Source organism: Colletotrichum aenigma (genome assembly GCF_013390185.1).
Source record: "Colletotrichum aenigma strain Cg56 chromosome Unknown KSG_Cg56_contig09, whole genome shotgun sequence".
Taxonomy (NCBI): Eukaryota; Fungi; Ascomycota; class Sordariomycetes; order Glomerellales; family Glomerellaceae; genus Colletotrichum; species Colletotrichum aenigma.
Genome location: NW_023500915.1, coordinates 1862051 through 1884059, shown reverse-complemented (window position 1 = coordinate 1884059; position 22009 = coordinate 1862051). Strand labels below are relative to the sequence as shown.

At 55.1% G+C, this 22009-nt stretch overlaps 8 protein-coding genes across 8 annotated transcripts; 4 read left to right on the top strand and 4 right to left on the bottom strand.

Moving 5' to 3' along the window:
- Positions 1-1967: 1967 nt before the first annotated feature.
- Positions 1968-2687, top strand: CGCA056_v013180 (uncharacterized protein; the record flags this gene model as incomplete). The annotated part of the gene is made up of 1 exon (XM_037328424.1): positions 1968-2687. The coding sequence occupies one exon, from the start codon at positions 1968-1970 to the stop codon at positions 2685-2687; it is 720 nt and encodes a 239-aa protein (XP_037173039.1).
- Positions 2688-2845: 158 nt separating this feature from the next.
- ypgQ (Uncharacterized protein) lies at positions 2846-3487 on the bottom strand (the record flags this gene model as incomplete). The annotated part of the gene is made up of 1 exon (XM_037328423.1): positions 2846-3487. One exon carries the CDS (start codon positions 3485-3487, stop codon positions 2846-2848), a length of 642 nt encoding a protein of 213 aa, XP_037173269.1.
- A 3023-nt stretch (positions 3488-6510) lies between these two features.
- Positions 6511-7434, top strand: CGCA056_v013178 (uncharacterized protein; the record flags this gene model as incomplete). The annotated part of the gene is made up of 1 exon (XM_037328422.1): positions 6511-7434. The coding sequence occupies one exon, from the start codon at positions 6511-6513 to the stop codon at positions 7432-7434; it is 924 nt and encodes a 307-aa protein (XP_037172804.1).
- Positions 7435-8546: 1112 nt separating this feature from the next.
- On the top strand, positions 8547-9653 carry LRA2 (L-rhamnono-gamma-lactonase; the record flags this gene model as incomplete). Its single annotated transcript, XM_037328421.1, has 2 exons — positions 8547-9183; positions 9244-9653. The coding sequence occupies 2 exons, from the start codon at positions 8547-8549 to the stop codon at positions 9651-9653; spliced, it is 1047 nt and encodes a 348-aa protein (XP_037173270.1).
- Positions 9654-10475: 822 nt separating this feature from the next.
- CGCA056_v013176 (uncharacterized protein) lies at positions 10476-11225 on the bottom strand (the record flags this gene model as incomplete). The annotated part of the gene is made up of 1 exon (XM_037328420.1): positions 10476-11225. One exon carries the CDS (start codon positions 11223-11225, stop codon positions 10476-10478), a length of 750 nt encoding a protein of 249 aa, XP_037172805.1.
- Positions 11226-13874: 2649 nt separating this feature from the next.
- CGCA056_v013175 (Uncharacterized protein) lies at positions 13875-15470 on the bottom strand (the record flags this gene model as incomplete). Its single annotated transcript, XM_037328419.1, has 5 exons — positions 13875-13922; positions 13981-14154; positions 14206-15320; positions 15382-15396; positions 15449-15470. The coding sequence occupies 5 exons, from the start codon at positions 15468-15470 to the stop codon at positions 13875-13877; spliced, it is 1374 nt and encodes a 457-aa protein (XP_037173271.1).
- A 1221-nt stretch (positions 15471-16691) lies between these two features.
- Positions 16692-18104, bottom strand: pro1 (putative gamma-glutamyl phosphate reductase; the record flags this gene model as incomplete). Its single annotated transcript, XM_037328418.1, has 2 exons — positions 16692-17749; positions 17804-18104. The coding sequence occupies 2 exons, from the start codon at positions 18102-18104 to the stop codon at positions 16692-16694; spliced, it is 1359 nt and encodes a 452-aa protein (XP_037173272.1).
- A 1843-nt stretch (positions 18105-19947) lies between these two features.
- Positions 19948-21820, top strand: OpS2 (MFS transporter OpS2; the record flags this gene model as incomplete). Its single annotated transcript, XM_037328417.1, has 3 exons — positions 19948-20350; positions 20423-21473; positions 21562-21820. The coding sequence occupies 3 exons, from the start codon at positions 19948-19950 to the stop codon at positions 21818-21820; spliced, it is 1713 nt and encodes a 570-aa protein (XP_037173273.1).
- Positions 21821-22009: the final 189 nt, after the last annotated feature.

Genomic DNA, 22009 nt, shown 5'->3' with positions numbered 1-22009 from the left:
GGTCCCAGTCTGCGTATTACACCGTCGTTCTGCAACAAGTGCAATTCAAACAGGAGTTTTGCTAGCCGGGCAGTGTCCCCTACAATTTCAACCGTAGCGTACCCAATACTTCGATTGAAACGATAGTAGTAGAGAACACGATACTACAAGGGACTACATTTCCCACCTCTCTTTTGTCATTATTATTCTTATGATTTCTATCATCGTCGCTTCTATCATCATCGCCTCTATCATCGTCGTCTATCGTCGTCGTCCATCGCTATCGTCCATAGTCGTGGTCTAGCGTCGTTAACTTTACAGCTGCCCCTATTCTTTCTTCTACTATTACCGTCCTTATAGAAGTAATAAGTACGGTAGTGACACTGCCTGGCTAGCAAAGCTCTTTCTAATTGGTTAAAAACAAGGAAGATGACTCCAGCTCTATATCAAATGTATAATACATGACGACTACAGGTGGTTGAAATGCTCCTTCAAGCTGTTTCGTCTCGTCCTAGGCGCATTTGAAGGAGATAGGGCATATCGTAGGACTCTTTTAAAAAGATTTCGCAGTCACGAAATAGACCATATAGACAACACTAACGGCAAAAGAATGATGGTAACAGCTATAGAAATAGTAGGAATGATTCATCGTGTACTATTATATATAGAAAATGGCACTTCGCCCGCTTGAGAATCCTCCCGGATAACAAAGCTCTTTCGAGTGGTAAATAGAGGTTGGATTTCCTATATTTCGAGTTCTCTAGCTGTAACATGTCAGAACTAAGGTTCTCAAGTCACTTGGATCATTCAGTACTCACAACTATGTTGTGCTGCCTGCTCCATTGCTTTTAGATACCAACCCAACTGGCCTGCCTTTTCAACGTGATACATCGATTCCTCGTCATGTCTTCGATCATGAATTATTTTTTGAATCATGGCTTCGAAGCTTGGTGTACGTTTTAGCGCACATGTATTACTACATGCTGCCTTTTGTGGACAACGTCGGCATCTCTCTTCCCAGGGAAGGAACATGAGGCTTTCCGCCTCATGGAGGCTCATCCCTAAATTCGGGAATCCGTCCAAACTCGGCCAGGCGGCTTCGGGCTCGTCGAGAGTTTGGTGTATGTTGTGGATCAGGCTCACAATCTGTCTATCCTTCAAGTTCCAACAGTAGAGGAAAAGTTTGAAATCTGAAATCTCGCATTCGTCGGGTAGCAATGACGCATTGTCTGACGGACTAGTCACCTGCAACCGCCGGTGTGGTGAATCGTTGTTGCTAAGCAGCATTAAAAGCGCGACAGCCTGTCTTTTGAACTTAGCAGAAAGAACGGGCTTCAGCACCTTGTTGAAGGTGCGGCAGACACGAAGAAACACCCATGACCGCCTCCAAGTGTTGAAGAAATTGGCGTCGAAAAGCTCATCGATCGATGCGGTTGTCTCGTCGAAATCGGCAGGTCATTCAAAATTCTCTGGCAGCAGTATCTTCAGCAGAAGCTCGTTCGGTAGTTTCTCCATGGCGACAGCTTCAGAGTCCGGGGATCCCAACGGTTTGTTTGTATCTGTGCGTGAAGGACGACCGCCGACGTTGCATGCTGCAGGCAGCTTTATGTTCGGATCGGCTTGCTCACAAGGTTTCCTCACAAGGTCGAAGAAAATGTGCTTCGAATCCTTATTTCCGGAGATTGGGGCACCATTGTGGCGTTCCATGGCGCGCGCTACGTGGGGGGTTCGTGAGAAGCTAAGGGAGAGAAGGTGAGACACCACTTTGGATCGCGCCTGCTCACCCCTTGGGAATGCGCCAGCTATGCCCTAACTTTATTATTCCCAACAACCTGGATAGATAAGGCGCGTTCACCACGCCTCACCTCTCTTTCCCTATACCTTGACAACCACGATGCCCCGGACGTTTCCGTCATCAAACCAACCTCAAATCCGCGCCGAGTAACTCAATCCGAATCGTTCCCTTGCCCAGAATCAACGGGAGAGCCATGGCAGTTGTCCGACAGCCTGCCGTCTCCGGGACCCGCGTTTACGTTATGATACTGCTAGGCATCGGAGACCTTGGCGCCATCGTCTGGGAGGTCCTTGCAGCGATCATTTGGGAGGTGTGGATCACCCTCACGAACCACTTCCGCCTCTTCGTCGCGACCTACCCCCTTATGGGACTCCTCTTCCTCATTACTCGCGGATTCGACCTCACGACCTGCGTCGGCGTCTGCTGCGGCGCTTATATGTACACCTCCTTCTTGTACTACTTCGGTCTGCGGGACCGTCTGCCCTGGGCCTGCCTCGTCGCGACGCTCCTCACCTTCGAGGGTCCGAACCCACGACTGCTGCGCCGAGGAGCGGTGACTGCCTTCATGCTGGCGCGGGACGACAGCTTCGGCGAGCTGTACTCGAAGCGGGTGAGGAACGCGGAGGTTCCGTGGGAGGATGGAAGCGGGTTTGCGTTTTTGTTCAACTTTGAGGGCCGAGAGCTGCTGAGGGAGGTCTGCTTGTATTTGGTCAACACGCTGTGCTCGTCGTTCGACCGACCTCGCGTGCAGGACGACTTCAAGCTGCGGACATCGGTCAGGACGGTCGATGTTCTTGTCCTTCCACTGCTGGGGCTGATAGACTGGGCTTGGAGATACAGACGTGCGCAGAGACGACTGAGAAAGGCTCGACTTGCTCGAGAAAAACCGCAGGCAGTTGAGCAACAAAGTTGAGGAGAGGAATGATATAGATCGTGGACGGGTTCGTTTTGAGCATGTTTAAAAAGCAGTCCTAGTTGAGACACGGACCTGGACAATACAAACACAATTGGGTATCGAGTTGAATCGAAAACGGACACCTCCAAAATTCCGAGAAAAAGAAACTCGTTGACTCATGCGCTGATTGGCCCGGCCTCATCCTGCCACCACTCCATGAAGGTCAAAATTCGCTTCGTACGCTCTCTGGCCATTTCCTTGCCGATTTCCGTCTTCATCATGCCCTCCAGCTTCACCAGCTTCTCCTCAAAGTGCAGGATGCTGTCGTCCATGCTCCGAGCGCCCTTGGCACCGCCAAACGTAAAGCATCGGCCGACGCCCACGGCGCCGATGGCATCCAAACGGTCGGCGTCTTGCACGACTGCAAGCTCCGGGTATTCGGCGATCAGGCTGCGGACGCGGGCCGGATTCTTGACCTCACTGGAGTAACTGACTCCGAGACAGATGGTCTGTACGCGGGCGGCAAGGTTTTCATCAGCACCCAGAGACTGGAGGACTGTGGAAACTAGTGTCGATGCGTCTTCGCCGGGCTTCAGGTACTTGCGGTCGCCAACGTCATGGAGGAGGGCCGCGAATGTGATGGTCTGCTTGTCTAGTGCTGGGCTGGCAGGGGACTGGTCGTAGATGCGGTGGGCCAGTGAGAGGACGCGCTTGATGTGGTTGAAGTCGTGGGAAGCATCGTACTTTGCCATGTAGGCCTCGACGTATTCGGTGACCTTGGCGATAAGCCCTTCGTTTGTGTTTGAGTTGGAGGCCATGATGAAGACTGGGCGATGGCAATCAGGTAGTCGAACTTTCCTTCAGATTATTCTTTCTGGGATCGCACTTGACGAAAGCCTCTAGGTCTTCCGAGACCGAGACAGCTGTGCCTTTATCGAAGGTACCTGCAAGACTTCTCGCAGGTAGATTGGTAATCAGAGGTCCCAGCGGCGGTCTGCGGCAGACTTGAGGCTGATCGAAGCTGTTAGTTTGATCTTCGAGAGCTGCTGCCTTGAAGTGACTGAGTCAGGCCGGCGCTAGAAGCAGGAGATAACCGGAGCAAACGCGGGCAGTACGCGACTCAACAACGGACGAAATTCGCGACATTGGAACGGCAACATGTGCACAGTCACGTGATGTAAGCTTTCTGTAGGTGGATCCATTGGCCTCTCACGGGCGATCCCGCTGATTCCCGCCAGGTACTCCCGTCACCTACGAGATGCCACACCAACCTCACCACAACGGCATGGATCTTGGATGGCCAAGATTCTTGGTCGAGGTACGCAAGATCACCCCGTGTGAGGCCTGCAACGTCGACGTTACTCGCGGACATTCAGCTCGTCAGCAGACAGAAATCTCGCCATGCTGAGGTCAGACCGCTTCGAGCCTGCAGTCTTTGTGAGACATCCGCCGGCATCACCAAGCACTTCGCTGTTGATATCTCACGTCGCCTCGGGCGCATGGATATCGTCGTCCGGCCACAGGATCCTTCCGATGTAACGGAACTGCGATCACGATGAGCTGCTTTTGGCGGTCCAGACTTTCTGCATGCTGCGAACTGGATCCTCGATCCAAGATGCCATGAGATGCCATGAGATGCCATGAGGGGATATCGACGCGGCGTCGTCCATCCTCTCTCCAGCAAGGCAGAGCTCCTTCCGTGTGATGGGCCTCACATACCCGCCGAAGCTAGAGACCGTCGCATGCATGGAGCCGGATGACGCACCTTGGGACCATCCCGAAGAAGAATGGAACGGCAGGCAGTATCTCACCTTCCATCGCCGAGGTGTGGGTGGCTCAAGGTCACGCAGAGGGGCGGATGTCGACCGAAGGCGGAGGACGGCAGTTTGCCCTTGGCGGGTCGCCTTAGGATCGGCCTTGTTGACAGCAGCCGACAGGGCAGGCAGGCAGGCAGGCCAGACCGCCCAGGAAATGGGGAGCAGGCTGCGGAACGCATGGCTTTTTGGCTTTTCTGCCCCCATTTCTGCGCCCTCTCCCAGCTCCGGATCTCGGTAGTGTTTGATCTCCCACAGGCCCCTTATTCGGGGATTTTTTTGAGCACTCCTTGGCCTGGGTTCCATTAACCATCGCATCTTTGACACAACAGACGGATATCGACTTGGACAGACGATCGAGAATTGCATGTGTCTTCCATGGTGCGATGCAAAGGCACGTACGATGAGAATGCTGCGAACGACGGCGTACAGAAGAGCCTGCATGTTCGTCAGGGAACCAGGAACATGGCGTCTGGCGCCTCTTTCCGTGTCCCTTTTCTTCCGACTCGCGCGATCTTCGGCTCTTCCCCTGGGCGACGGCTGGCGGAGGCCATCAACACTCCAATGAGGAAGTTTGTCTTCTCAGCAAGCCGCGCATGTACATGCAGACCGCATGCATGTTGACTCGATGCATGATGCAGTATGTCAGTTCATTCAGTGATGCGGACAGACCGATACGGCGAGCGAGCGAATACGGTGCGGGAATTCGGTCATGGGCATTTCTCCTCATCTCGCACTTGGCTGGCCAAGCCAATCCCGTTGGAAAGAAAAAAGTATAAGGAGGGCTGGAAGGCTTGTGAGAGTGGTGATGCTTCCACGAAGCTGCATACGGGCAGTTGAAGAGTTGAGATGCTGATTGGCGCGAGGTGCAGCACATCACCAGGTGACGGGTGATAAGCGACCGGGCACAGAAGAGCGACGTGCAAATCTATTGGCCAATGAGGGCAGGGATTTAGACGCCCAATCAAGCCAAAAGGGCAATCGGCTTGGAGCCACGCGGTGGACGGAGGAACGTACCGCGCTTTAGTCCCCACAATCCCGGATGGGATCCACTTATCTCTTCTATTTTGGCCCGCCGTGTCCAGGAAACCCCTCTCCTTCACCATGCTTAACCGCCCAGCTTGCAGACATGGCCCATCCCAGCGGCCGGCTCGTGGTAGCACTAACGCAACAATGGACTTGGTCAGAAAACGACCTCTGCCTACCTGCCTAGGGTACGAATGAGAAAGAGGGGAACAACCGCGCCAGAGGTGACGGCGATGGGGATGGGGTGCGCTTGCTGAGGCCGCCCTGCTTCCTATTTGCCAGCACACCTCGAGAGAGCTTCACTAGCTCCCAACTTCCCAGTTCCCGTCCTGGAGCGAGGGGATCCCCGGCCGGCTGATCTCTTGAGCGCCGACGCGGAGCACCATCACCAGTGTGATATTGGCTACCTGCATCGGCCATCCACAAGCCTTGCCATGCCCAGCATCCTCCTCATTGGGCCGTCCATCAAGTGATGCTTCCTTTGCACACTCCACTACTGCGTAGTACCTTGGGACTAGGCACGCTGACTGCCTGCTTGCTTGCTTGCCCCAGCCATGAGCGGCGCATGTAGCACCGCATCTCGAGTGGCTTTTCCAACCCACCACACACAATGTGTCGTTGGCCCTCTCATGCGGCCTCGCCTGGCCTCCAACTACGGCCGCTCAAGGCATATAATGGAAGCCTCCCATCCCTTTCGTCTTCCATTCCTCTCTCTTCTCTTCAGCAAGCACTCGACAAGTAATTCCAGGTCTCTGATTTTCCCCCTTTCCGTTGTTTTTTGTTCTTTGTTTCCCTAGAGCTGGTCTCTATTCCTAATTGCAGCATCAACTAATACCCAACAACCGTTATTTCCAAAAACACCAATTTTTTGCATCACCACCACCAAGTTGCTGGGCAACTTTACCCCTAATCGGAAATCTGGAATTTCTTGCTCAATCGACCACCATTATTCGTCAACAGTTTCACACCTTGTTCGCAGCTTCTCCTGACAAATCGCAATAATGTCGTCCACTCAACTCTCTTTCTCTCTTCGCGTTTCTTCCGGCGTCAAGACCGTCCACCTTCTTGGCTCCTGGGACAACTACGTCGGACAACTTCCCCTGTCCAAGGACAAGACTTCCTCCAAGTCCGGCTCGTGGAAGGGCACCTTCAAGTTCAGCGGTTCCACCCTGTCCGCCGGCCAGCGCTACTGGTACTACTACATCATCGACGGCTACCACGTCGCCCACAACCCCAGCGTCACCTCCACCGTTGAGCCCACCACCGGCCGCGAGCTGAACATTCTCGACGTTCCCTCGTCCGGCAAGTCAAGCAGCTCCAGCAGCAAGTCCTCCAAGTCGTCCTCGTCTTCCAAGTCCTCCTCCAAGTCTTCATCACACTCCTCCTCCCACTCCTCTTCTCGCAGCTCCCGCCGCTCCTCCTCCAAGGACAAGAAGAGCAGCCGCAACCGCTCCTCGTCGCGCGACATCCCCAAGGGCCGACCCCTCTCCATCTCTCAGATCAAGGCCCCCAAGCCCACGTCGCCCCACGCCACTCAGCACATCCTCAACGGCGACTACCGCGATGAGGATCTCGAGGAGCTCACCGCCCGCTTCGGCGCCGCCGGCTTCGACGATGAGGATATCGTGACAGACTTCTCCAGCTCGCCCGTGTCGTCCAGCGGCTCCAGCCTCTCCTACCGCTCCGACAGCTCCAGCCCCAACTCGTCCATGTCCGGCTACAGCACCCCCGGCTCCGACATCAGCACCTGCACCTGCGAGCGCTACGGCATCACCCGCAAGGGCGACCGCGTCAAGATCGACTGTGGCGGCGCCCGCTGCGGCTACGGCGACAGCTCCGAGTGCTCCGACTCTTCCGACGAGGAGTCCGACGAGGAGGAGGAGTACGTCTCCAACAGCCGCCGCCACGGCATGGTCGTCCGATGAAGAGCCCGATGCCGTCCTGGGGAGGACACAACATCACCATGAAGACCTTAATCAGAAACAAACCCGAAGAAGAAGTCCCACGTGGACACACATTCATTTCGTCGCGCGACCCGTTCTCTTTGCCGCTCCCGTCTCGGCCCCTGGGGGCCAGGCGGCGACGCCGGCACACGGCAGTCAGCGCACGTTTCCAACCATCATTGCATCCACCGAGGAGCAGCGGCATGCCGAGCCGGTCTCGGTACTGCCCGCAACACCTCGTCCCAAGTGGGTCGATGCTGCGACCCCACGCCGCGATCACCCCGTCCGGATCGCGCGTGCCCGTTTCGTTTGTCATGTGCTCTTACTGACAACGAGGGAGCACCCTTGCGTGCCCTCCGAAGGGAGGCATGCGAGGCCGAAGCTCCAGCGGATGAAGAAGCCTCCGTGCTTCTGGGGATGGACCAATTACTGCGGCCCCAAGCTGGATGTTTGGAAAGCTTGGGCAAGCCGCCCTCATGTACCTTAGACAGCCAAGATACCGCCACAGGCGGAATGGGTAGACGCCTATGGAATCTATTCATCAATGAACACAACCTCAGGTGCCTCCTAGTGATCTTTTTTGACAGTCTTCCGTAAATTGGTGCATTGCCTTCGTATAGTGGTCTACCATCAGTGTAAGTTGATATGGTCGACGATGTAAGATGAAACCTCCGACCCTGAACGGGGGACCTTTCGTGAAAGTCGGCGTTCGGGGGAAAGATACCGCTGAAGAGGGCGGGGCCATCAACGTCACAAAGCGGGCTGGTGGGGGTCCTCTGCCGCCGTTCATCCACTGAAAGCTGGGGTCAGGGGGCGTGTTGCTGCAACAGCGACCCCGCGATGGAGGGACTTGGTGCGGGGACTTCACACACCTTCCTCTCACCTCATTTCCGCCCCCTAAACTTCCGTCTTCAAACACGCCCTCCAAGTCTCTTGAAACGGAGGGTTCCTTTGTCCATAACTCAACCTCGTCCCTCTCGGGTTGCTCGTCTTTACACATAACCGCCCAATTGACCACCCAACGGTCAATCACAACTACAGCCTTTACCACGAGCCCCGCTCTCCAAGATCCGCAGACCGCCAAATCGCCCGCCATGGACTACCCAATCGTCGACTCCCACATCCACCTCTACCCAGAGACCGAGATCGAGACCCTCGCCTGGGCGACCCCCGAGAACCCGCTCGCCAAGCAGCACTCCGTCTCCGACTACGTCGCCGCGACCGGCAGCCCGCCCAACCTCAAGGGCTTCATCTTCCTCGAGACGGACCGCAAGCACGACCTCGAGGCCGGCGTCAAGGACGCCTCCGGCTGGGAGTTCCCCCTCATGGAGGTTTCCTGGCTCCGCCGGATCGCCGAGGGCAAGCCCCGCGACGGCGAGGGCCACGGTGAGGAGCACAAGGACCTGTGCCTTGGCATCGTCCCCTGGGCCCCCCTGCCCTCCGGCGCCGAGGCCATGCAGAAGTACCTCGACCACGTCAAGGAGGTCGCCGGCGAACACGTCTGGCCCAAGATCCGCGGCTTCCGCTACCTGCTGCAGGACAAGCCGCACGGCACCGGCCTGACGGACGACTTCATCGACAGCCTGAAGCTGCTCGGCAGGCTGGGCTACGTCTTCGACCTCGGCGTCGACCAGCACCGCCGCGGGAAGCAGCAGCTCGACGAGGCGCTGGAGATCATCGCCCGTGCCCATGAAGGTGTTCCCGAGGAGGAGAAGGTCACATTCATCATCAGTCAGTTACCCATTCTCTAACATCTCAAAACTCCTGCTAACTGCTCCCTGCTCGTAACAGACCACCTCTGCAAACCCGACCTCGGCGTCATCAACACGACAGACCCTTCCTTCATCTACTGGCGCACATCCATCTTCGCCCTCTCCGCGTGCTCAAAGACCTACATCAAGCTCTCGGGCGGCTTCTCCGAGATGCCCGACTCCCTCAAGAAGCAGGACCCCAACGCCCTCTTCGAGGCCCTCTTCCCCTGGCTCGGCGTCGTCCTGGCCACCTTTGGCCCCCGCCGCACCATGTTCGGCAGCGACTGGCCCGTCTGCACCGTCGGCGTCGACGAGGCTTGGCGCAAGTGGAAGCTGCTCGTCGAGCGCATGTGCTACATGGCCACCATGGACCCTGAGGACCAGGCCGAGTTGTTCGGAGGAACTGCCCTGAGGGCCTACGGCTTGACTGGGTTTTCGCTTGTGTTCTAAAGGATTTATGATGAAGTAGTAAGACTTACAGTGGGCAATCATGTTTTAGAAGAGGTGGAAAGGCTTTACGATTTCAACATGGGCGCTGGAATGACTTTGATGAGAGCAGTTTCGCACACAGATACCAAAATCCAAATGATACCTTATTTAGAGACCGCCTAGTTTTCCTGTGTACTCATTGCTTCTATCGAAGAAGATGATATCAGTAATAATACTAGCGGCGACGACGACAGTAGATGACGACGATAATAATGATAACGACAACAACGACAGCAGTAATGATGATAACGACGATAATAGCAGCGACGATGGTAAGGTAGAGATTATAGCCACTGGGAAAACAAGCGGTATCCTTATTTATATGCAGATACTGTTACCAGCAGTCACAAGCATGATGACCGTTGTACAGCGAGGGATAACCAGGCAAAAAAGTGCTATTGATTGACCGAGAAGAACCAATGCTACAGCCAGCGATTTTAATCATAAACAGTACAGGAAATCAAAGAGCTGCTGCCCGAACCTGCCACGCCGGCTGAACCTGACGTGCATATCGAAATGAATCTCCAAGCATGAGAATTGGCTCGATAGCGGATACTCCTTCCTTCTTCCTTCCAACATACCCATATGCTTTCCGTCGCAAACTTTGAATACCAATAGCAAACGTGCTCATAATTCGATACAAAACATACTCAATCCTTATGGTTCGATGATCCAGGTCTGATCTGCCAGAAATGCGCCAGCAGCCCTCTCAGTCTGAAGTCACGCAATCTCCGTCTGCGGCCATGGCGTTCTTGCGAGAAATGCAAGGTGCTTATCGTGTCCTCAAGCCGGGACAGGATTGTTTCGAATAGCTCTTCTGGCTTGGCGGTTCTTGCACTCGAGAGCATACTTAGGATCATTTGCCTTCTTCCACTCAATGTACTCCTCATACTTCTGCTGAGCCATGGCATCAGGGATGCGAGGCTTCTGCGGCCGTAGAAACTTGTTGTCGAATTGCCCAGCTTGGTGGTGGTTGAGGGAGCCATTGTTGGCCATGTTGGAAGGTGCTGCTGCAAGGTTGTTGAATGTCTGAGGACCAAACCCGGGAGGCCCGATGTCAGGACCAGCAACAAATGGTCGGTTGAAGCCAGTCGTAAATCCGCCTGTCTGCGGTCCAAATCCTGCCATGGGCGGAGGGAGACCGGGTCCTTGAGGGTGCGGTCCAAAAGCAGTAGCCGGATGAGGCAGATTATGAGTCGTTGGATTGATGAAGGGATGGATTGAATGACTGGGCGGCGAAGTCTGCATTGGCATAAAAGTGCTGATCGGAGGTATGCCATTGTTAAGGTCGACTCCTGGAGACATGGATGGCACCAGTGGAAACGGTGAGGGCTGCAGAGCCGGTTTCATAGCAAGAGACTCAAATGAGAACGGCGAGGTTACCTTTTGCTGCGCTGCGCTTCCCAAACCGAACTTCTGAATCGTGTTGAGAATCGCCTCATTCGAGATTTGTTGGCCGCCGCCCTCCTCAAAAGGCTTGAATTGGTCGCTCTGACCTACAATCTGTTCGAGAACCGACAGAGGGATGTTCATAGAGGTCTCTGATCCGCGCTTCTCTGCAACAACGGGGTTTTCCTTGGAGGAAAAGGCCGCGAATTCCTTCGCTAGGGGGTTGAGAGACCGCTTTATCGGGCTTCTCATGTCGACACCAGAATCACCAGAGTCTTGTCTTTGTCGATCTTTGGGTGAGTCCTTTACCACAGCTACTGGATGGTATTCTGGTATAGACGAACTTTTGAGCTTCCGAAGCATCTCATTGAAGCGAATATTTTTGATGGCATCTTCGTCAGAATTCTTGTCTCCAACAGTGACAACGGCAGGGTCTTGTATGATAGCTGTCTTTTTGACCTGGCACTCCGCCTGCAACTTCTTGAAGTGGTCTTTCCCGCTGAAAATGTTGTCTTGGTCGTAATTGCAAGGGTTGGTAAGATCAACCATAGACAACTTGCGAGGCGTGATCTTAGCGCCTCTTAGCTGCTTCTCAAAATCGAGAATGCCACCATCGCGAGGCTGGGACTTGAACCGAGTGGCACTCTTAATGCGGCGAATCTCGGCATTGTTGAATATCCCACCGTGCTCATCGCAACCGGGGTCATCGCAATCATGGATCACCAAGTCCATGACAAGAGGGGTGGCTCCCTTCTTCTTCTAGTTTAGGGCACTGCCTGCAACTCTCTCGTCGAAGCGTCCGTGATGAATAGCGAGGCACCTTATTTTTGCACCTGGCTCCTTCTCCCGGGTGAAGATCTCTTGAGGCACGACCGCCGCATTTCCTCCGAAGACGGGGTCTGTTGCGATCAACAGAGGGTCGACGCCGGAAACAGGCTTCCGCACGTGAGTAGCAGGGTCAGCCATGTTGAAGTCGGTGATGATGCCAGAAGTCTTCCGGCTCTTGGAGACTCTGATGCACTCAGTGTTGTTTTCATGTGGTTTGAGGGGCTTTCTCCAGTTCGAAGAGTTCAATACGGCGGCGTGTTTCTCGGTCAAGGCTCTGTTCTCGTCGTTGGTTCTTTGAGGCGAGGGGTGCCGGGTGTTGGATGAACCTCTGTCGGGTCGGTTGATAAGCCCCGCAGCATTTCTGATATTCGTGTAAACCATCTTGGCCGCTCGTTTGTCAGAGATGGGGAGTCCAGCGAGTGCCGTGAGCCCGCTCCGTTTTGCAGGAGCTTGCAGACTATCGAGAAAGCTAATATGACTGTCAATATTTTGGTCACGCAAGCTTCGCGAAAGCTAGAGACAGAAGGAGTCAGACGTACCTTGATCGGTGAATCGGTCGGCGCTTTGCGGTTCGTTGGGAAGGCACACACTGCAGCGAGTCTTTGCGACGGAAGGACAAAATAGGGCCGCGATCTTGAAGCCTCGAGAAAAACTGACCGAATGGAGAATTGTCAAGTTCTCCGGGACCAGACTCAAGGCCGCAGACGGGCAAATCGAGACGTTGCAATGGAGGAGATAATTCGGAGGTGGGTTGGTGGAGGTTGAGTTGGTTTTTTTCCCTCGTTTTGTTTTCGGGAAGGCTGGGGAAGATTCAGACCCCTCAACTGATTGCAAAAGAGAAAGAACAGCGGGTTGTTCTTGCCTCAGTGGTGGATGTCTGAGGTTCTGAGATTGTCTGGATCGGTCCTGAGGTTGTGACGATGTTGCTGATGTGCTTCACCAGAGAGGCATCAGCATGTGAAAGAAGCCTTTGCGAAGTGATCGGGGACAACAAGGAGCCGCTGCTGGGACTGTTTCGTAATCTGTACCGTGAAGGGAAATCCTCGCTGATAAAGAAAGCATGCGCTCTAGGCTTGGGCCCGTAAGTCTATGGATCGTGTCCAAAAATCCAAAAAAAAAGGCTGAGGTGATGTTGAGGTAGAGTGTTGATGTTGACAGGATGTCGCTGTCTAAGTAGGGCCTGGTCAAATCTGATAACTGGCACCGGAGACTCCCCTCTGCAAAATGAGGTACAGGGAAGGCAAGACAGTCTCAAGTCTGTCTATGAGGAAGGAGTTGGTCTAAGAAATAAACAAGGAAGCAACGAAATGACATTTGCATCTGTTGGCAAACGGGAAGGTACTACCTGCTATGGGGAAGGAACGACAACGTACCCGGAGCATCTACGGGCTTCGACTGTGAGCCCACCTTTGCGAGGCCGAATCCTATGTCTGCGCAACTAAATTACCTGTGTATTGAGTTGCTCCAATTAAGAACGATAGCAGAAAGAATGATAAAATGGAAGCCACGACGACGATGGCAACGGACGATGGCAACGGACGATGGCAACGGACGATGGCGACGGACGATGGCGACGGACGATAGCGGACGGTGACAACGATAACGAAGACCACGACGAGGACAATAATGCTACCAGTTATATGAAAATGATTATAAATAAATCCAGAGAAAGAGTAGTTCTTCTAGCACAGTAAAAATAGACGGCGTCATATCTGCAGGCTTATAAGTCACCACTTAGCCTCAGAAACACATAACAAAGAATAGTCATATGGATTCGAGACGATCCACACCAATACTTTTGTAATCAAAGCCCACGAACCAGTGTTGAGACATTGAGAGGATATCAATTTGCCACGCTATAAGTATTGAAATATTATGATTCTTTTCATCATCACATCAAGCATCTCCTGGGTTGACATAATGCAACGTCTACATTGCTTCGGCCACACCACTGCCAACTTTCTTTTAGACAGATTGATGCTGTTGTCCTTGAAGGTACGCATAGAAGTGTTTCTGCAATCACACATATCAGCAAACTTGATCTCAAGAATTGGCAAAAAAAGATACTCACGGCGTTCCTCGTCTGCATGAAGACGGTACCTGGGCCGGTGAACTTGCAAACCAAGCCCTCGCCAGATGAGATACCAGAGATGATGCCACCAGAAGCAACCCGCTCCATGATGTACTTGACGTTCCATGCTACGAGATGGCCATTGTCGACAACGTACTTCTCGCCCTCCATAAGCTAAAGACTGGTCAGTATTCCGTTTAGATACAGGTCCAGGGGCTTACTTACGTCCTTGCGGATGATGGCACCAAAACTGGTCAGCCAGAGCAAGCCGGTGCCGCTGATCTTGTACACATACAAGCCCTCGCCACTGAAGATAGCCTTGCTGAGGCCCTGGCGCTTGTAGTCCTTGCTAACACCTTGCGTTGACGCGACATAGGCGTCCTGGCCGACCGACCACATCTCCTTGCCGGTCAGGCGCAGACTGGTGATGTCGCCGAGCATGGGCGGGGCCAAGAGAAGCTCGCCAGGTCCGACAAAGGTCGAGCTGGCGAGTTCCGCTCCGGCAACGAGCTTCTTCATGCTAAACTTGATCTGACCCCTCAGCGTAATCGAGTGCGACATGGCCACCATGACGCCAGGCTTCGCCGTCAGCGGGCAGCCCACGGCAAGCTGGATGGTCAGGATGGTGTTGCTGTCTCTGTGGCTGATGCGGTAGCTGCCACCGTTGAAGGTGCCAACATCGTCGACAGTGGCAGTCGCTCCCAGGAAATGCGTGGCGGCCGGAGCTCCTCCCTGGAGATTAGCGGGGTTGCTGGTGTCGACCGGGGCCTCCTCTACGTATTGCTTCTCTGGAAGGGCCGCAGCATCTGGGGGACCGTCGAAGGAGGGGGGAGGCGTGGAGAATTGCGAACCCGCCTCATGGGACCCTGAATTCCTCACCGGAAGCTGCGTCTGATGGAACTGCTGCGAGTGCGGAGGGGACGGTTGGGGTGACGGCTGTTGCTGCACTTGCTGCTGCGCAAGACCAGGAGGCGGCGGATATTGCGGTTGACCTTGGGCAGGCGATGATGTCCCCTGGGGAGGTGGCGGGTAGCTTCGCCCTTGGCTCGGAGATGCCTGTGGAGGAGGGGGGTAGTTCGCGTTCTGTGCTGCCGAAGCTTGGGGAGGAGGTGGGTAGTTCTGAGGCGTGCTCGACTTGGGAGGAGGGAAGTTCTGGGAGGTCGGCGAGGTTATGGGAGGAGGAGGATAGTTCTGCGGCTGCCCCGGCGAGGGCTGCGGCGGCGGGGGGTAGCTTCCACTGTGGCCGCGCTGGGGTTGTGAGGGAGGAGCAGGATACGAGAACTTGGTCTGGTGCGCGGGGGGCGATTGCGGCGGCGGTGGGTAGTTCTGCTGGGCATGGCCTTGAGTCTCGTCAGCAAAATGCTTGAGGAAAAAGTGCTTGCGACGGTAGAAAGTACATACCTCCCGAAGGGGGAGCTGTGTGGTTGTCAGCGCAAGCTCCGTTTGGCGGGGTAAATGAGCGACTCACGAGGATAGTATTGGGCGGACATGGCCAGTATGAGAGTCGCGTCTTTTCGGCGACGGTATCAGAGAGCCCGAAACAGCTTCGAATGAGTCGAAAATGAATGTAGATGACGGTAGAGTAAGCTGAGTAGGACTCAGAGGGTGATCTGCCAACAGGTCAGTCGTCGCCAAGATGGTCGCATCGCATCGCATCGCTGCCCCGCACTTTCAGGTGATCGCAGCCTGCTTCTAACGGTAGAGTAGCACGAACAATACGATCCAAGTTCCACAAGAATGAAGTCAAATTCGAATTGATTTCTTCTCCAATCTGCCGCGTCCGTATCGCAATGGGTAAAGGGGAGGAGGGAGGAAAAAAGTGTCGCGAAAGACGGGCGCCTCGGGGTTCAGGACCATTAATGAGGGAGCTTCCCTCGCGCCAGAGCAATCCCAGCTCCTGCTGCAAGCTCCGCCAGACCCCTGTCCCACGGCCCGGGTTGGCCTCGACATCTGGCCGCATCGCCCCCAGCTTCCCGTTGGTCCTGCATCGATGGTGTACTGGAGCTCTCAAAGATTCTAATTCGAGCTGGCTGGGACTTTGGGGGTGTTGTCCAATCGCCGCCGAGGAAGGGGAGCGCCCAGGCGAATGGAAAGCGTCCCTAACTCTTTTTGGCGCCAGGTGAAGTGGGGCGGCGCTTAGAGCTGTCCAACGGCGGCGCTCCCTTTCAATGGCTTGCCGAGTCTCTCCTTGCAATTCACCTTGTCTCCAATTTGTTTGAACACGGTTCATAATTCATCATGAGATGGGCTGGACGTCCAGTCTGGTCTGTTGCGTGCATGTCACCGGGTAACTCGGGGTCAATCCAGTTGCGTGGGCTGCCGGACAAGCTGGTTGTGGCCCTGGACGGGTCAGATACGTGGCAACGTGGCCCAAGAATGGCCAAGATGTTCTGCAGCTGCAGGTGAGACCGGCAAATGCTCAAAGTCACTCATACAGGACATCAAGGCATGCTTGGCTTGTGATTACCGCTAGATGGCGGCGTCTTTCGTCGCCGGCCGTCATGTCCGTACCGAACCGGCAGGTATCGGCGTGTGGTGGGGCCGCTCCGATCAACGGCCGATGCTGGCTGTGGGTTGCTTGAGTCACTTCATAGAGTCAAGCATGTCAAGTAACGCAACTTCCGAGACTTTTGCTTTCTTTTTTTTTCTTTCTTTTTCCTCGTTCCAAGAGGCCCGCCAAACGCCCAAAGTCATTCGCTTTTGTCTATCCCTTAGATAGCCATCTTCTCGTGCTTGAAAGGCTTCTTGCCCTCTCCCTCGCCATACGCCAACGAAACCTGACCGTGTCCCCTAATCTTGTACTTGTAAATCATGAGACCCTCTAAGCCAACGGGACCACGAGAGTGGATCTTGTTGGTGCTAATACCAACCTCAGTGCCGAAGCCGTAACGCATGCCGTCCGCCATGCGGGTGGACGCGTTCCAGTAGGCACCAGCAGTATCCACAGAGTTCATGAACTTCTCAGCCTCCTGCTCGTCCGAGGTAAGGATGGCCTCGGTGTGCTTGGAACCGTGGGTGTTGATGTGCTGCACGGCCTCGGCCATGGAGAAAACAACCTTGACTGCGACGTCGAGGGACAGGAACTCGGTGTCGTAGTCGGCATCCTTGACATCGACCACCTTGGAGGCAGCCTCGCCAGAGAGCTTAGACAGAAGGACCTCCTTGGATTGGCGATCGCAGTGAAGCGTCACGCCCTTGGCGATCAGAGCCTCAGCAACCACGGGGAACGAGCTCTCAAGTGCGGACTCCTGCACGAGCAAAGTCTCCACGCTGTTGCAGGCGGCGGGGTAGCTCGTCTTGGAGTCAACAACGACATCCGCCGCCATCTTGGGGTCCGCCGAACCGGTCAGGAAGATGGAGCACAAGCCATCGGCATGGCCCAGGACGGGAATCTTGGTGTTCTCCTTGATGTAGCGGACAAGCTCGTTGGAGCCACGGGGGACGACGAGGTCGATGTACTCGTCGAGTGCAAGCAGCTGGGGAATGACGTCGCGAGAGCTGACGAGCTGGACGGCCGAGTTGGGGACCTTGGGCTTCTGGAGGTTCTCGAGGGCGGAGGAGATTACCTGGGAGATGGCTACGAATGACTCGGTAGACTCCTTGCCGCCCTTGAGGATGGCAGCATTGCCAGACTTGATGGCCAGGGAGGCGATGTTGGCGATGACCTCAGGGCGAGCCTCGAAAATGATGAGCAGAACGCCGATGGGGCAAGTGACTCTCTCGAGGATGAGACCGTCGTCCAGCTTTGTTCTCAACGTGACCTTGCCAACTGCTCTGTGTCAGACTCTAATGAGCATAGGAGTCCCGTGTGAAATTTACGTACCTGGGTCCTCCAGATCTCTCACATCCAAGATACCCTTGAGCATATCCTCGAACTTGCCCTTCTTGCCCAGGTCCAAGCGAGAGACGAGACTCTGGCTCAGGGTTCCATCGGCAGCAGCCTTGCGGGCAAGCTCCAAGTCGCGTGCATTTGCGGCGAGGATGTCATCCTTGGCCTCGGTGAGGGCGGCGTGGATGGCCGTGAGAGCGTCGTTGCGGGCTTCGGCGGGGAGTGTGGCGAGGATGTGAGAGGCCGACTTGGCGCTCTTTGCGCAATCGACAGGCGTAGCGTTGGTGAGAGACATGTTGGATTGGCGATTGGGAGGGTGAATCTGTGTCAAGATGCTACTTTGTGCAATAATTGTTGCACTTGCACCGACGACAGTCTGATATTGTGTGTGAGTCAATTGGTGAAGCTCTCAGCATGTCACTAAACCCCTCTGAAATGAGAGGACGCGCCACTGGACGCTGCAAAAATTTGGAGCCCCGCACTCGGAGCCGGAGCTCAAGCGGGAGGGAAACAGCTACAGGGTGATCAGTCTGTTGAGTTTTGGTGGTTTAAAGTAACTTTGCCAATGCCAGTAGCCTCTTGTCAACCCAAATAAGCTTATTTGAATGCAAGGGAGATTGTGAGTCTGTATCCAGAGCCTCATACGCTTCCATCAACTCCGAAAAGCTACTTATATTCTGTCAACCGTTGTTTTCAGAGTACAGACCTGGATGATGAAGACAAGGATCCACAAATCGCAATGGGCCCGCTGCGTGCCCAGGTACCTAAGTACCTATCATTTGACGCCCAGCCACTGAGCATCGTGGAAAACGTCGTGACAAACTTTCGCCGGGGTCGTCGTCGGCCTCAATGCGACATCCCATTGTTGTGTTTCTTGGGAACAGGGTGCTTAACCTCTCTCTCTTTTGAACTCGCCACGGACACTGGACTCTGTTTCTTTTCTCCGGGGATTCGCCGCTGTCGTCGCAAATGCAACCATGGCGGCATCTTCTCCGAGTCATGGAAGGCGTTCCCAAAGTATCCTCCTTTGTCGGAGCTCCTGCGACGCCTGAACTCTTCTTTGGCCCGTCTCATGTTGGCCCTTGTCATCCGTATTCCACCTTGTCAAACAAAAAAGCTTCTACTTTTATCACCTCCCTCGTTTGGAATGGATTTGGACGACACGGCCAAGACATGCAAGGTCTACGCACCAGGGCATACTCCGTACATACTCCGTGTTCTCCGTATGCACCCCGCGACCAGCCTGCCTACTCCGGCGTGGGAGCTGCCGCTTTGGCTCTCCCCGTCCCGATAAGACACTCGCCTTCGATAAGAGACGAGCGGCGCATCAGCGGGTATTGCTAGACTAGGCTGGCCACCTAGCAACCAACATATCACCCTGCCCCCAAAAAATTGCCGACCGCGGTGCCGTTTTACTAAGCTGGGCGGACATAGTGGGCGGAAACCGAGCATCAAAAGACCAGACGACCTACTGCAGTGCCGCTTTGCCGTCTTTTCTGAGCGTCTATATCGTCATTCCTTACGCAACTGCTGGATTCGAACACTCCGCCTCATGCTCACTTACAAACTGCTGCTGCTCACCTGGCGGTGCTCGCGCTCGCGGTTCGCGTTGCTATTCTTCTGCATCTTGAACGTATGGAGTTTGTACGTACACCGCGCGGCGGCTGCCACCCTGCTGGCCCACTATGGAGAGGACCACCGAGGCATCTCTCGCGCTCGAAACATCGGCTGCCAGGAGCCGAGCTCGGTGTCGATCCGCACTCCACTGCGGAACGGTACAGTTAGCCGATGGGTAGGAGAGATTTCAATGACTGTCTCCTTTGGTGAAAAAAAGGCAGGCTAGCCATCATGGACATGACCAGGCCTCCTGGGGTGGGGGGTGGGAAACCCGTTTTCCCAGTGCAGCACCCGATTGAAAAAGTCGGCCAGGCCCCGGCCATTCTCTTTCGTCATTTCGTTCGCCCTTCTCCATCTTCTTAAGTGTGTTTTCTTGGCTGTTCGGTCGTGGGTCTTGAAAGTTGGAATACCCCTTTTGCCTTCTGAGCGCCCAACAACTACTTGCTTGGCTGCCGCAATTCCCATCTTGTTTCCCATCCTCAAAACCTCGGCGCCGACTCGGCCAACAAAAATCCCACACAATGACTGCCTCATCACGAGACCCGGAAAAGGACCCTTTTCCGCCGGAAACAGCTTCTGAGCAGAGAGAGGAGCAGAGCCAGTCCAGCGATAGCGAAGATGAAATCACAGAAATTGGTCGGAATGGTGATGACGGATCGCGCGAGTCGCCGGAGCCGGCGCTGGATGCGGACCCATCAGCCGCCGCGGCCCCGGCCTCCAGGACTAGGTCCCGGGCCTCCTCCACCCGCTCCCGTGCTCTGTCAATCGTGCCCCGATCAAAACGGAGAGGCCTTTTCGGCCAGCTCGCCATCATCCCCGAGGTAGACCGTCCGTATGACTACACAAACAAGACAAAATGGACAATCACGTTGATCATTGCCCTGGCCGCTGCTGTGTCTCCCATGGGCTCTTCCATCTTTTATCGTAAGCTCGCTCGTTCCAAAAGTAAACAATGCCAATGACACAATTTCACTAACACCGTATGACCTAAAAAAGCGGCCTTGGGTCAAATGTCTGAGGAGTTTGGTGTTTCGGCAACAGTCACCAACTTGTCGGTGGCATTCTACATGCTTGCCATGGCCATCTTCCCCCTCTGGTGGTCCTCCTTTTCAGAAACACTCGGCCGCCGCACAATCTACCTAATCTCCTTCGCCCTCTTCGTCGTCTTCTCAGTCCTCAGCGCGATCAGCGTCAACATCGAGATGCTCATCGTGATGCGCCTCCTCGGCGGCGGCGCAAGCGCTTCCGTCCAGGCCGTCGGCGCCGGCACCATCGCCGACATCTGGGAACCCCGCGAGCGCGGCCGCGGCATGTCCATCTTCTACCTCGGCCCCCTGTGCGGCCCGCTCCTCGCCCCCATCATCGGCGGCGCCCTGTCGCAGCGCTTCGGCTGGCAGTCCACCATGTGGGCGCTCGCCATCTACGGCGGCCTCGTGCTCATCATGATCCTGTTCTGCCTGCCCGAGACCCTGGCGAAGCCGAAGCCCGCACTGCCCCCCGCTGCCGCTGCCCAAGGCGAAAAGAACGCGCTCTCCCGCACCAAGACGACCGAATCGGTCAAGGTGCATACCAAGAAGGCGGGCGCGCTGCTGAAGAAGTTCTTCCTCGACCCGCTCTCCGTGCTGCTGTACCTGCGCTTCCCGCCGGTGATCATCACGGTCGCCTTCGCGGCCATCACCTTTGGCGCGCTCTTCGTCGTCAACATCTCGGTGCAGTCGACCTTCTCCAAGGAGCCGTACGGCTTCAGCGTGCTCATCATCGGCCTGTTCTACTTCCCCGCGGGCCTGGGCTACTTCATCGCCTCGATCCTCGGCGGCCGCTGGCTCGACCACATCATGGCGAGGGAGGCCAGGAAGGTGGGCCGCTACGACGCCAACGGCAAGCTCATCATGCTCCCCGAGGACAGGATGCGCGAGAACGCGTGGATCGCCGCGACGGTGTATCCCGCTGCCCTCATCTTCTACGGCTGGGTGGTCCAGAAGGGTCTTTTCTGGTTTGTGCCGTGTATCGGTCTCTTCTTCTTTGGGATCAGCTCGATGCTGGTGTTGTAAGTCTTTGTCCCCTTCGTCTGTCGTTTTGGTTCTGGCGATGCCTTCTTATCAGTCAACTTTGGCTAACATCACTTCTTTCCCTAGCGGCGCCGCCACTACCATGCTAACGGAGTTCATGCCCAAGCGCAGCTCGGGAGGCGTGGCGGTCAACAACTTTGTGCGCAACATCTTCTCGTGCATCGGAGCCATCGCCGCGCAGCCCGTTATCAATGCCATCGGCAACGGGTGGCTATTCACAATCCTGGGCATTTTCACGTGGATCACGGGTTATCTGTGTGTCTGGGTGCTCAGGAAGAAAGCTCCGGAATGGAGGAAAGATATGGACAGGGCGCTGAACAAGTAGCAGCCGTCCTAAAAAAGAGAGAAGTGTTCATGTCATCTTTTTTGGATTGTTTTAGCGCGCCCGCATGGTATCATCACATGACAGCATAGCGCCAAATGCATCAGCAAATTCTTTGATAATAGATTTTGAATTACATGTTTGCATGTCAGACCATGTGCCACCACACCGCGACGCTTGAATGCGGGTGAA